We start from the raw sequence: 15,546 nt of genomic DNA on the forward strand, positions 1-15,546 counted from the left end.
ATTTAAAATCATGCAATGTTTAAGGTTATCAATCTAATCACCCTCTAATTTACCTTGCAATGAACTGCAAAAAAGAAAAAGTGTTGTTCTTGCATTCTAAGGACCAAGGCCCTTTTTCAAGTTTGGGCAAAGAACTGGTCAAAATCAGGTGACACTGCTTTGTGGTTGCGCTCATTGTGGGAATATATAGTGTACATTTTTCTTCTCTTAAACTATCATCCATATATTCCAACTTGATATGCAGTCATACACAGTCACTGTTTTCCTTCCATCCATCCATTTTCTATTAATCATTCAGGTTGCTAAAGAACTGCAGCCCATCCCAGGTGACCTTTGTGTAAGAGGTCAGGTATAATTTCAAATTTTTGGAAGCCAATGGCAGATTTTAAATTCATGTTGTAAAATTGCGACATATGTTGGTCAGATAGATTTAACAAGCTCCAATGTGTTTAACGGTTGAGCGTCCAATATAAAAGGACAATATAACACAATCCCGCAGTTTGAATGCATAAACTGAAGCACTTAGGCAGAGAGATAGAATGAGACAGCATCATGATAAACATTGTTCAAGCTCTCCTGCTGACACGTAGCATCCATCACGCGCCCGCTCTTGATTACCAAAACCCTGACAACACATGCACCTTTGGTACTCCTACACCACATTCAACAGCCTTCTATTCAACTCTTCTTATCCTTTTCTCTGACCATGCTTAAGGTCAGGGTGGGATGTGCACAATAAATCTTCACTGCACGCGCTTGACAGCAGCCCTCCAGGAAGTGCTTTAGCCATATGGAAGCAAAACCAGAAGCAAAGCACCCTAACTTTTCTTCTTAAAAACTACTTGAGTGGAAAGGGAAGTCTGGAATGGAAGTTTCAAACAGCCATTCGCCTCAAAAGTAAGACAAATGTGTGGGGAAACAATAACAAAGAGCGGCTAAAGTAGGAAATAGTGGTGACTTGAATAAGATTAATATGACACATTTCACAGATCTGCAGTTTTTACTGTTTATTTTCTATAGACCATGAAGTTATGCTTTGAATGCATTACGCTACATTACATTTCTTTTCAGTTGATAAGGAAATTGCTTTTAGTCATCTTGTGATGGTTTTTGTTCTTCCATGTATTTCTGGCTAGTGTTTTTACTTAATCAATATTAAAGACCTTTGAAAATGAGTTCAGAGATTTTTTTTCTTAATACTAAATACTGAATTTGAAGAAAATGATTCAAACGTGCAACAACAAAGAACTATGCAATAGTAATTTCAACTGCTTGTCACCATTTCAATTTTCCACATTCTTTTTTCTCTGTCTCTAAATTGGCATTCCATGATGCAATTTGAAGATGGAAACGTGTTCTGCTAAGAGTCGTGATAATGTTGAGGCTTTGCAGTCCCATTCTGATGGTGTTGCATTAATTATTCAGCATAACTATTGATTATATAACAAGAAAAATGATAAATGTTTCTTTAAATTACCTTGGGGCACCATCATGGGGAAAGGAAACATCCCATTTATATCTTCTTTTCAGGAACGCATTCAGCCAATAAAAATTGATGTATTTAAAAAAAAAAAGAGATATATATATTTTTTAAATGTTTTTCCTGTTTGAAAACAGAATGAACATGAACAAAAATTATTCAATCGTCATTGAGACAAATAGTTTTAATTGTGCCAATTAATGGTGGCGATAAATGTGTTAAGCACTGTATTTAATTTACATAATGAAACTACAATGACAACAGCAACATAATATGAAACGTGTGTGTGTGTGTGTGTGTGTGTGCGCATGTGCCTGCGTGTGTTTGCAAGTGTGTGTGTGTGTGTGTGTGTGTGTGTGGGGGGGGTAAATGAGATAGAATAATAGTAAAATAATAATCTCTCATGGGGATGCATCCACATTTGATAAACATATGCATGAATGCTAGTGGAAAATTCAGGTTTCTCTACTATATTGTCTAATCAGTGAATGCCAGCGATGAATCATAATGGCCGATGTGGCTCAGCGGTTGTGTTTATATACCAACTTGAAGGTTGTTGGTTCGATCCTAACTCTTGGTGACCCTGTCCTTGAACATGTCCTTGAGCAAGACACTGAGCCCTAAATTGCTCTCAGTGGCGCCTGGCAGTGTCTTGCATGGCAGCAACCTCGCACTGGTATCTTCATTTCTTTGTATTTTATTATTTATTTTATTCCTTGTAATTTCCACTTGTACAATTATGATAAATTAATTCTATTCTATAAATGAATGGTTTTGCATGCTCCTGTCGAGCTCCAGTTCTTTACCAAGATGCGATAAAAGACGAAGAGTATGATCTAGTTTGCATTTTCATCCAACGTGACCATCTTTTGTATATTTTCTCAGGCTGAGCCAATTTTTAAGAATACAATTATTGTTTGTAAAATCGGCATTTTTTTTTTCTCTGAAAGTATTCATATTTTTTGGAAAACTTCTCTTCACTACTGTAAGCATGCCTTCAATCAAATAATCACAGTAACAACCTAGGGTTCACTTTCCATTGTCGAAACAAACTTAATTTTTGCGATAGCAATGCCCATTTACCAGCTCAGACCAGTAAAATCCTCCAGATGCAATAAAGCAATTTGCATGGGAAGCAGATGCTGCATTCAAGGATAATGAGAAAAATCTCGACACTATACAATATAGTAATGGGGGGATGTGAAAGAGAGATTGCAAACATCGGGCAAAAGGTTTTAAAAGGTGTTTGCAATAAAGACTAATTTAATTTGGGAAATACACAATGATAACAAATAATCCAGCAGTTCCTCTGTAATACGATAAAGATGTTATTTCTAACTGTGAGTAATATCGTTCCAAGATTGCTTCAACACAAGACCTGTCATTTGTGATTACTCTTATTAATGGTGACAAGTTTATATTCCTTTCCGTCAATGCTTAACATGTTATTCAGGACATCCTATTGTGTAGTATTGTGTATGCCAATAATACAGTAGATATGTATTTCAGTGATATCAGCAGCAGGTAATAACCACTATATGAACGAAATTGTGCAGTCTGCATCTAGTTCGGTTCACTCACCCTCATCCCCGTTCCACCTCCTCTCACATTTTTTTTCAAGTCACGTTCATTTACATCAAACTCATCCAAGCATGCCTTTATGAATCTTGTTTGTGAACTGGGGCACAGTCACACTGGAATAAAAAAGAGCCTTCCCTAAATCGTGCCCATAAAGTTGGAAGTCTAGGAATTGGAACACCAACGGTATCCTTTGGCAATACGGCATTTGGAATAAGCGTGCTCTTTTTTTCTATGAATGTGTCTTTCTTTCCAATATCTAATTGTTTTTTCTTTCAATTGCATTGGAATTTTTTTTTATTTGTATATTATTGTTATTATAATTAGTAGTCAATAAATCTCATTTTAAACAACAGGATAGTATTCACTCCTGTGAAGAAAACACTTTTGCATTCGGTGTGAAGGTGTAAAACATTTTTTTTGTGGCTGATACAACACAAAAGTAAACTGAGAGTACTGGTATATATAAAGGATGTACTTTTGTCCAAAGATGCCAGCGATAAAGAAAAACAATATTCAAAAAAATGTGGGTTCAAACCATCTTGTCATCAGGCCTCAGCAAATATAATTATCACTGACTACCTACACCAGACATCTGCCAACCAACCTCTTTTCTAGTTTAGTTATTCGGGATGAGGCTCAATTTTGAAAAACAATATTCCAGAAACTGTGGGTTCAAACCATCTTGTCATCAGGCCTCAGCAAATGTAATTATCACTGCGTACACCAGACATCTGCCAACCAATCTCTTTTCCAGTTTGGTTCTTTGGGATAAGGCTCATTTTTGCCACAGTAGCAACCCTCAGAGTCACAAAAAATTTAAGGAAAATCAAAACAGTTCAACCGACATCACACAGATGGTACTGTCTCTTTTTATTGACGGTTTATTGAGGAGTTGCTTGTTGTGCTTTTAGTGTTACTTTTATTTCCCTCTTTGCCTTATGCCTCATGTGTTTTCCAAAATTGCCTCATTTGCACATTAATTTGGTGCAAATTCAGAGACAGCTGTACGTGTGTGCATGTTTTTTCTACAATGCAGTAAGATTTTTGACACCACGTTGTCTGGGCCCAGCTTTCATAGAAAGGTGAATGTGTGCCCAATGTAATGAAGCATCTTCATTTTTGTTCTGGTGCAAGTCTAGTTTAGAGTGTTGGGAATTTGACATGACCTGGCGTACCTGACAATTTGGTGACAGGAAGTAAATAGACTAGATTTTAGCAGGTCTAAATTGTGGCACAGGTTGTGCAGTACCATTTTGGTGGATTTGACCAAAGTGCAGAGCGGCACGGTAGAGCACTGGTTAACAAGTCCGCCTCACAGTTAGGAGGGTTCTGGTTCGATTCCACCTCCTGTCCTCCATGTGTGGAGTGTACATGTTCTCCCCGTACCCATGTGGATATCCTCCAAGCACTCCCGTTTCCTCCCACATCTCAAAAACATGCTTGGTAGGCCTATTGAGCACTCCATATTGCCCCTATATTTGTATATATGAGTACAGATGGTTGTTCGTCTCTGTGTGCCCTGCGATTGGCTGGCAACCGGTTCAGGGTGTCCCCCGCCTACTGCCCGATGACTGCTGTGATAGGCTCCAGCACGCCCGTGACCCCTGTGGGGACAAGCGGCATAGAAAACGGATGGATGACCAAAGATTGTGTGCTCTGTTGTGATGAATGTCATTGTGTTTTCATTCATGAATGACGAGTATCGAACGTTGTGACTTATTCTGATAATACATTAACAGAATGCATTTATATTATTATTAGCATCTTTAATATATTTTTAAAAACACGCTTCTGATCGCAGTACAACTGGTGTGTGCAAGAAGGAAGGGGGGGTGTTTTGTCAAAGACAGATACAATTGAGGGTGGATGGCAGTGTGCCCACATCACAGTGGCCAATATTACATTATCCACAAGTGGGGTGCTTCTAGCAGTATCTTATATTTGTGCTTTACGCTCTTGGATCTCTTGCATGGACTTCAACGAGCAGGTCTGTTATGCTTTTGCCATGGAGACCGCACGCTTCACCTGTACTTAATTTAAAGTGAATGAGAGGAGCCGCCGCTTCAACTGGCCGTGAAGCAAGTCGCTTGTGTTCACTGCCACAACGGCACAAACACCAATTTGTAAATGTGTCTGTCTACAAAAATACCAAAAGAAGTAAAACACCACCCCTGTGCACAGCGAGACTGCACTTAACGCAAGACCTATGCCGGTCACAAAAATAGAGCCCTATATCTCCGCAATTCAAGGTTATATTGTTCTCAATTTTGGCTCATTTTCAGACATTATTAAACACATTTCTGAATTCTCTTTGTTTATAATTTGACTTTACTTGCACTGGGAACAAAAATAGTTGTATGGATGAAATTTTGCATTTGTATTCCCCTTTATCTTTTCCTATTAGACACGTTTCTTATTTTAAGCATGCACTAAATATGACTTAATCTTTGAATTTATTTTCAAACAAGTTTCAATCAGTTTGCCATTGTGTCTCAAGATGGACAGATGATGTAAAGATGGCAGAGCATCCATAGTATTGAATAAAGTCAGAGAATATCATTTACTATTTACTTTGGACATCTTGAGAGACAGCAATCACTAAAAATAATATGCAAACATAATTCATTACACAATGTGACTATTACTATATAGCCTGTTACCTCATCATGTATACATCTGTAGAGTCTCAATTTGCAAAGAGAAAAAGATCATTGATTTTCAGCATTCCCATAACTGGGACCTAATATTCAATTCAATTGCATCCCATTCAATTCCATTCCAAATATCTATCAGTAAATGTGGTTCCTAAACAGTCAACAGTTTAGCAGCATGGTAAGTCAGCAGTAAATAACAACACATTGGCAATTTTAACATGCCAGATGCTCAGCATTCAAATTGTGCTCTAGAGAGTCTGACAATGAGCTCAGACGACTGAGAAGGCAATTGCAGCGGAAAAATAAATTGATTGGGGTTTTTCTGGTAACTCTTGTCAAACCAGAAACTAACTCTTGTCATAACAAGACAATAATCAGAATAAATATGTGTTCACTATAGATTTCCAAACAAATCTAAGTTGACCACTTATTTTAACACCAGCATACAATATGCGTACATAAAAAGACCTTCTAAATCAAAAATGACATGCTTCTATGATCTGTGAATCTTCAGTGTCACATTTTTCTCATTGAGCATTGTTTAAATATACAAAAGAAATCTTGAACAATAAATAAACAGAAAGGGATAAATTCACTACAGCTTGATAAACAGAAATGGTTAAATTCATTGCTGAGTGAATGCACTAATAAATAAACAGAAAGGGATAAATTCACTACAGCTTGATAAACAGAAATGGTTAAATTCATTGCTGAGTGAATGCACTAATGAGCTCAACAATTGAATATCAATTATATGATTAATTCACTAGACCAAATAGCTAAAGCTCATGTAAATACACTCATGCCAGAGTAAACATTTATTCTACCAATACCTATAAAATGCAATGTACACCACGCCAATCACTAATTATGATTTGATTGATCGTGGAGTTTGTGGAGTCTTCTAGTTGTCATACGCAGCCATCATTGACTCAAAAACAATGGCACCTTTATCTGACACTTTAGTAATATCTGCAGCACATGCTAACCTCCCAGAAAGAGACTGGGGTATCTTAGATCTCATGCCCTCTATTTGGTCTTTAAAATAATCCATTAAAATTATGCCGATGCTGTGTTAATTTAGAAACAGTATTGAATAAAAGCTTGGATTTGTGATCAAGGTAGAATGGAAAGCAGACTTTGCAGCAGACAAATTGCTATTGCTCAACATAATTGAGAACAGGTTATTGTTATGGGAAAAGGTCACTGGTACAGGGAAAAGTTAATACTGTCATATTTTATGGATAATTCCTTTTGCATATAAATATGGTTATTGCATATTGGTATATAATATATTTTATATGGTGCAGTCACAGTAGTATTATACATTATGAATATACTTAAATATTGTTAATATATTATAAAATATAAAAATAAAATATAAATACAGCAAAGCCTCTATTTTTTACGTGCTTCTATTCTACACGACTTTCTGTAACGCTCTTTGGTCATTGACCAGCAGCAAGAAGGTTTTGTCTGCAGTGTGCGAATAACCCCATTGCACATTGCTCAGCACTCACAAAACACTATTGTTCTCCAGAGATGATTGGAAAGATTGAAGAGTGTGATTAATAGACTTATGGGGGCCCAAAAAGTTTTGAGGATGGAGTAAATTAGGCGATATAAGCAATATGAATTTGAGTAGATGTTTCAAAAATTTCAAATTTATTTTTCTGTCTATAGGTAAAAATCTCATCAAACAATTTTCAACTATTATTGCCCTAGCATGCAACGTTCCAAATACAAAAATCATGACACCACCAAGCCTATCGGAAGATTTGATAAGTGAAGCATTTATATGCTATTTATTGCCAATTCCGATTGCGAATGGAGAGAGAGGGGAAAAAAAAGAAACATTTCAAAACTTGACCAGTAATGGTCATGAAGAGAATCATGTGACAGCATTAAGCTAAAATCTAATAACACAATGGTTTTGAAGATTTTGGATGATTCATTCGAATTTGCCTTGATAAGCTGTTGAAGGTAGGATGAACTTTATTAGTTTAATAAAGGGGAAATTAGCATTTTTATTAATTTATGTCATGATATCCATTACCACTAGTCATGAAGTGGTCACATAGCCTGTGTTTTTTTCTTTGCATTTTCCCAAAGGCTTTTATTTCTACATGTGCACACTAAATCACATTTTCTACAGTGCTTGCAATTGCCAATAACCCTTTCACAATCGACAGTACTCTGCATCGAGATGCTTGAATGAAATAATGCATTTAAAGGCTGAGACTTTGGGCCTCAAGCATACAGTCGATACCAATGCAAAAGCTCTTAAGCAGCTCGATAAAGCTCTGGCAACAATGCCCAGAGCAAAGAAAGCAAGGCATAAAAAGCAGTGGATCACAGTAAATACAATGGGCCTTTAGACACATTGCCTTGCTGCCTAAGACTAAACTGTTGTTAACAGATCCAACACAGCCATTCCCAGCAGGTCAAATGAATAGATGCAACCAGGATTTTTTTCGACATTAAACTCTTTAATAGCCCATTGCATGATAAAAAAAAAAAACCTATAAAGTTAAGAAAAGTTAGGATATTTATCTCATGTAGAGTGTTCATTAAATATGATTAAATACATGATTTATTAATTAGTAAATATTATTAAATACATAATGAAATGTCAGCTATGAAGCTGTCATAACCCTTGTGAGTATGGTTTTCAAATATTCTACTGCCTATTTCTGCCTAGTTCTGCCAAGCTGCATTAATTTTCTGCTCTCACAATTTTTGTTGTTGAAATGACTCCTTGCATACAACGTTGGATAAAATTAATGGGAAGGATGACTTTTCTCTGTGGTAAATTCAGAGTAGTCCTCTAAAATGAGCCTTTGCTTCCACGTTGTGCAGCCAAAAGGCAGACGTTTGAAGATAAAATTAGCCCTGGGTGCTACACCTGGATGTTTTGGCTCAGCTGGGCTTCTTTTTACGGAAACAGACACCCTCATTTGGTGTGTTGAGGTGACCTATCTGACTTTCAGACAACATCTTTGATCATCGGGCAGCTGCTGTCCACCCAAAACACACACAGTCCTGGAACAAGTATATTTCTGTACAAGTATGTTTGCAATGCAGGGTCAAAATGCAGAAAGTCAGAATTCTATCTTAGTATTCTAGTTATCTTTAAATCAGGCACAAACAGGAAGCTCTCTGTCTACAGGAGTAGAATAACCCAGTACAAAAAGAAATGGAAAATAAACATTTTAAAGAAGTACAGAAAGAGGAAGGTCTTGAAAATGAGTTACAGAAATTATCATTATGTTCAAGCCAATTGTATAGGTATATAGTTTTTTATTATTATTATTATTATTATTAACGGGTGTAGTAGTGCTTTAGAATTAATATCTTGCTTACAATGGGCCAATACTATGTGCCTCGAAAATAGTCAGGAGATCCCCATATTCAAAACAATTTCATTGTGCATTATGGTTACAACATGTGAAAATGATGATTTTTTTTATTTATTGAATGGGGATTAAAGGGGCAGGAGCAGAAAGGTTTTTCTTCTTCCTATACTCCTTTTCAAACATGAACTGTTAATGTGGGACTTAATGCTTCCTACCTGATCCAGTTTCCAATGGAACTCGGCAGGTCTGAAAGTGTCCACCTGAGTAAAGTCCCTCCTTAGCAGAAACACTAGGCGGCAATTGTGAACATACAGGGAGTAGTGGTGGCGATTCATCTCTGTAGGAGGGAAAGAATGAAAGAATTGGAGTTTAAAACCCACACATCTATTGGAATATATATAGGGAAAATTCTCGCTCAGAGCAAAGTCAGCGGTTTTGTATGTTACTTTGTCATGCAGCACTATTGCAAAAACAAACTTAAATTAATGGTTTGGTTTCTCCCCCAAGCCTCATAGTATGGAGTAGAACTAGTTTGTTTAGGAACAATTAATCTATATATATATATATATATATATATATATATATATATATATATATATATATATATATATATATATATATATATATATATATATATATATATATATGCATTTTCATTTTACATGAGATGAGTCGATGTGTTTACACTCACCTATCTTGTCAGAATTACAAAGAAGGGTCTCCTTTTCAGCCCTGATACCGGGGCTGGGCCCATGCTTCATCCAGGTTGCTATCGTGAACTGGTCCGTCAAGTTCTGGGGCACCACCAAGTCTGGGATTTTAGCTGCCTGGTGACCATCAAACCTAAAAATTAACTCACTGTCTCTCCCACTGTCTGTCATCAGAGAAGCTGTCCAGTTCGTGTCAGCGGAGGGGGCAGGCAAAAGATCAGTGCTGCCTGATGAGGCTCCTAGAGTCATTGCCGTTGGGACAGGAAGATTTGACAGAAAAATGAAAGAGAAGTGTCATAAACAATCACAGTAGATGTGTCATTGATTGCTCCAACCTTGGCGATGATTACTTTACTGCGTAAAGCAGATGGCACGGCTTAATACATAATCAATGGTCCAGAATTGATAGACTATGTGACTATTGATTCATGGCAAGTGAAATTGACTTTCCAGAGGAGAGATGTGAGTCAAACACTGTAAAATGAGGTGGCTGCCGTCTGTTGATGAGTTACACAAAAGACATGCCGCAAGGACGAACTGAAGCACCCAATCACATAAATTGTTTACTTTTGTTACTTGACCTTTTTATATCTTCCTAAGTACTCATCATCACTTCATTGTATTGAGTCATACCACATTCTAATCTTCCCTTGAAAAGCAACTCGATCATCCCTGACATTCATAATTAAATAACTTCAATGAATTGAGTTCTGGGAAGACTTTGTCCCGTATGTCACCTTGACATACATGTTGTGCCGTATCTTCAATGTATTTAAACATCCCCTTCTTTTCGGATAAAAACACGCGACAAAACTGTCTGCCAAATGAAGATTAAAATACAGACCTGACAATTGCCGCTTATAATAAAACATTCGTCGTGCACCATATTTGATGTTTTCTCTTGCCTGCACCATGATTCTTCATGCCGTACACGAGACAGCCTCAACATTCTCGCTCTATTACGTAATTAGATTCCTTCAATAAATAAATATGCATTGACTTTCCCAGCACGCTGCTGCTGCCTTTTCCCCGCTGTTGTTGGACATAATATGAAATTGATTAGGCCTTAAAAAGGCAATTAAATTTATTTTTTCTTGCTATCACATAATTATTATGCGATATCTGCAAAGGACTCCTTTGTGATAAATCATGCATGCACTGGCTAGCCAGTGAAAGCAATGCAGAGGTTGTTAGTTTAAGTGGAAATAGCTCATTTTGAAACATTTTAGTTCGATATTATGGTAGCATCCCATGTATTATTGGATCAGCAAAATTGGTTTCCTAGTAAGAAAGTTTGGCAACATCTTCAGTGGCAGGTATCACGGTGGTGACATTTTTTCAATCAAATTAAAATGATTTTGTTGAAGAAGTGGTTCACAAAGCAAAATGTGCGCAGACACTGCAAATTGGGTAGCCATTGCTATAGACAGCAATCTTTTTTTCACAATACTTTCTTGACCCATGTGCCACACTCTCCCAAATTTTCATTCAAATTGGTTGAGTTACTTGTGTGTAATCCTGCCTTGTAACAAACTAATTAATCAACAACATGGTGATGAAAGAAAAACCTCCCACCTTACACTTTTGGCACCATAACATGAATTCAATCTATCTGGTGGATTAGCTGAATCTTGATCCAATTCACAGAATGAAAGGCCCTGGCATTAACATTCCACAATTATATTGTTACCTTTCAAGTCAACCATCTGTGAGGTTGCATAGTTCAAATTTAAAGGAGGAAAAGTGGCGAAAAATTCATCAAAATATTCGAGTTTGAAGAGAAAAATATGTTGTACTTTATGACCGAGGACAAAATGTAGAACCAACCACATAGTTTTTGGAGGGACTTCTCAGAGTAGGTGTCACGGTCACATCCCTTTCCAATGTGATTGGTCAGTAGCTCAACTGTAGTTCTCGCAGAAGACAGCAGCCCACCACAGGTCTCCAGATGCATTTGTGGAAACAGCGGTTTACTTCCTGTTCCTGGCTCGTAGTCAACTTGTTTATTCCAGCCTAGAGAGTTGGAGTTAGAATAATAAAGTTTAAAAATATGATACTAAGTAGTACATTTAATGCTCCTTCTGATATCGTTCTCAATTAGATGTGTTTTTACCTCTTGGATGAGAATCTTTTTCTCCAGGAGACAAATAACTTTGCATTCAAGTGTATTAAAAAATACTTTTGTTGATTATTTAATTGTTTATTTAGAATTGTTACAAATGCTTATTTAGAATTGTTAAAAAAAACATTTAGGCAATATCTGATGTACTCAAGAAGCTATTTGAGACAAATTCAGTTACTGCTTGCTTTTTTTCTTTTTCAAATGTAAACGCGTATATCTTATTTTGACACACAAGCTAAATCACCCTGTTTGCATAAATGACTGAAGTTAGATGATTTGGAGAATTTTTAAATAAAAAGATGGCTCTGAACGATTACACAATTGTTAAAATAGATATCAATTAATTTGATAATAAATTACTTGTTGATTAATCAGTCAATTTTTACACCTCTACTTGAATCTTCCAATTTTTCTAACTTGAGAATGCCTAAATGAATTACCATCCATCTTTTATTGTACCCACTCATTCACCTATTTATGCAGAGCATTAGAATTATCCCTTGCAAGCTGATAGAGGAGCATCACACAATGCTGACTAGAGAAAGGAAGAGAGATGTGTTTTGCTCACCACTCTGTTGAATCTGTCATGTTTTCACTACCTCAAACACTCACCTCCGTAACTCATACACTGGCTGCACCTGTCTTGCAGTTGATTTACCACTTACAGACTGTGATTGCTGAGGGCTGCTCAAGCATTTGCACTTGTGAGCTTGTCAGGAGGTGTGATGAAAGCAAAGCTGTCATACAAATTTTCAACCATTTTCTACACCACTTGTCCTCATAAGTTTTGCAGGTGAACTGGAACCCGTAACAGCTTATTTTGGGTGCGAGACAGGTTATATCTTGAACTAGTCGCCAGTCATTCCAAGGGCACATACTGTGTAAATGAAGAACCATTCATACATACACACATACGTACTTTTTCACAATATGAATCCTTTCTGTCATTTTACATTTTACTAAGCAGGTTTTTCTAAGGCGCAAGGAAGCCAGAATACCCAGACAAATCCCAGGTTTTGATTGCGGACCACTCAATTGTGAGGCGGATGTCTCATATACAACCAATGATAAAAATATGAGACCACCGTTGTTTCTTGATACACATTTAATGGCACTCGATGTTAAAATGAACAAGACATCAAAGAAAAAAAGATGGTGGTCTCATAATTTTACCCTGGATGTATTGTATATTCCATTTCCTGAAATACGTGTATGATTATATATTCCCAACTGTTAATTACTGACCTATCACATTTTCCATAATAATCACTGACCGATGGTTCAGAGGTGTATATATATATATTGAAAAGGAAGTAGCATTACTATCTAAAATGCTTCTATTGATCTGAGACCAGTATTATGTTTTACAGACAACAATACTGTACCGGTATAAGATATTGATGTTTCAACGAGATACCAGTGGGCTATTATGTATCCTTTATGTGTGGTGGACCTCGGCATGGGTTAAAAGAATGCGTTTTGCTTTCTGCTGTGTTGGGTGTGTGCCTGCAGTAGACTTCATAAAATTCCCAAAGCAAGCCCCAAAATCCTTTTCTTTGTGAATATGAAAGAAAGATGAGAGGGTTAAGGAAGCAAGGCAGGCATGAAAACAGTCCTGTGGTGCGGAGTGCAGATGTGCTACTATTCTCCATGGAGGCGATCATTAAAGCTTGAGTGTGTGCTACTTTTATGTGCTTGATCTTACCTTTTAGTCAGGGATTCGTTTAATGCTGTTTTAAGTTGTTGTTGTTTGATAATAACAAAAATTTATATGTCGAATGTAAAGGTCATTTTATTTGTGAAAGGCAATTGCTGTACAGTGCAGTGTTTAGGAACACAAACACCTCGGTATCGTCATCAGTTTATATCGCTATCTTAAATGTTTCTGTATTGCTGTTTTTTTTATTATTTATTGTGAACACATGTAAGGGTTCCTCTCAACATATTTGCCAAGAGATAGTTGATTGATTTATTAATTGAGGGCGGGAACCTTAAACTGTGACATTTTCAATTCTTATTTATCGTAGTGATCACATTGACCTTTAAAAGTAGTTTTTATTTGGCCTTGTCTATTTTTGTGCTGTTATTATTTCTAATTATTGATAACAAAAAAAACAAAGCCCTGCTAACATTAAAGAGCTATAGCTCAAAAGCACTGAACAGTTAAATATTTTGTGGAAATATCAAGAGCTTTGAAGAAACATCTGTATTGCTTAAAATGTTGGGTGTGACTACTTGCCAAGACACAAACTATGTATAGACTGTTGAAGACTGTTGATATATGCAAAGCTCAATCTATTATTAAGCTTTAGGTCCTGTAAGTATTCAGTATAGTACTTAATCATTATAAATTGTGGAAAGAAATGGGTTTGGTAGATTATTTCAATCATCATGACCTGGGAAAAACCTTACATTTTATGAATAAAAACATCAATAGTGTCCAAAGGTAGTGTAGTATGTCAGTTATTTCATACATAGGTTAAATCAAGATAAATAATGATCAGTCTTCTGAAGACAGTAATCTACACTTCACATGACAAGGAAGGTCAAAAGAGTATATGATAAAAAATTGTACAGCTGTCGGCAGATATAGAGGCAGCGGATGAAATAACAATAACGTGTGACAGTGACAAATTGTGTGAGCAATAAATAATGTGTGTGTGGTCGTAGTCGTGTTTGTTCTCAGGTAAAGTGGTGCATATTTTGTCATAGGGAGATGAGATGGAGCTCATTTAGGCCATTCTAAAATACATTTTATTCAACCATCAATTTTCTATGCAGCTTATCCTCACTATGTTTGTGGGTAAGCTGGAGAGTAGTTGACTACTGGCCCGTGGATCAAATCTGGCCCCTTGAATTATCAAATCTAACCCGCTACTGAAATCCCTAATTATGAGGATCAAATAGATAATATCTGTTTAAAAGAAAGCCTGACTCAGAAAGTCCTTCAGTTTTGTTATAAAATGGAAATACATATATAATTTAAACACACAAACAAACTACCTCCACAAACAAAAAAATTACAAAGGTGCCTTTATGGATCGACCTTGCTTTGTACCGGGGAAAAAAAAAAAAAAACGTTCACAATGTCTTTGTAAGACTCCTCGAATCAGCTCTAGACCGATAGCTCTGTGATTAACAAGAGTGAACTTATGTCTGTGACATCAGGGACTAAATTCTTTATACAATAAGTGGAATAGCAGTACAAAATCTGTGAATTCATTACTCCCAACTAATTGCTCTCTGTTGCATTGAGACATCAATTGAAAGAAACAGTGTTGCTTCTTTGTTATTTTCTCCATCTTGAGGAGCAACATTCATCTAATTCTAGGCGTGTAAGTATACGAGGTACGTGACTTGCTGCAACCGGATGAATTTCACATTGGGAATCGTGTCTTTTTCTTCTCATTTTGCTCAAGATGGCAGAAGACTAAGTGGACCACTTGGCATGTTTTCTATCACCTCAGGGGATATCCAGGGGGAATCCACAGCTTGTTGGGATATACTCTGTAATCCCCCTCAGCATGTCTGCCGCGGGGTCTTGGCTCTCTACCTCCAAGGTCCTCATGAGCCCAAAGCTCAAAGACATTAGCAAGGGTCAGAATCCAACTCCCTTTGTGAGAATTCCCATCACTTTGTGAAA

General features: G+C 36.7%; 1 protein-coding gene across 1 annotated transcript in view; it reads right to left on the bottom strand.

Annotated features, from left to right (window-relative positions):
• The window catches only part of LOC147054522 (calsyntenin-2-like), a 71,565-nt gene that overhangs the window by 25,862 nt on the left and 30,157 nt on the right, over nucleotides 1-15,546 (bottom strand). Inside the window, exons 6-8 of the mRNA XM_085916404.1 lie at nucleotides 11,609-11,794; nucleotides 9,763-10,020; nucleotides 9,287-9,408 (exon numbers count right to left, since the gene is read on the bottom strand). Of these exons, the coding sequence (XP_085772530.1) occupies nucleotides 9,287-9,408; nucleotides 9,763-10,020; nucleotides 11,609-11,794 (566 nt within the window). The remainder of the gene's footprint in view (nucleotides 1-9,286; nucleotides 9,409-9,762; nucleotides 10,021-11,608; nucleotides 11,795-15,546) is intronic.

This window comes from Syngnathus leptorhynchus, chromosome 7 (assembly GCF_054491065.1).
Source record: "Syngnathus leptorhynchus isolate UIUO chromosome 7, UIUO_Slep, whole genome shotgun sequence".
Classification (NCBI taxonomy): domain Eukaryota; kingdom Metazoa; phylum Chordata; class Actinopteri; order Syngnathiformes; family Syngnathidae; genus Syngnathus; species Syngnathus leptorhynchus.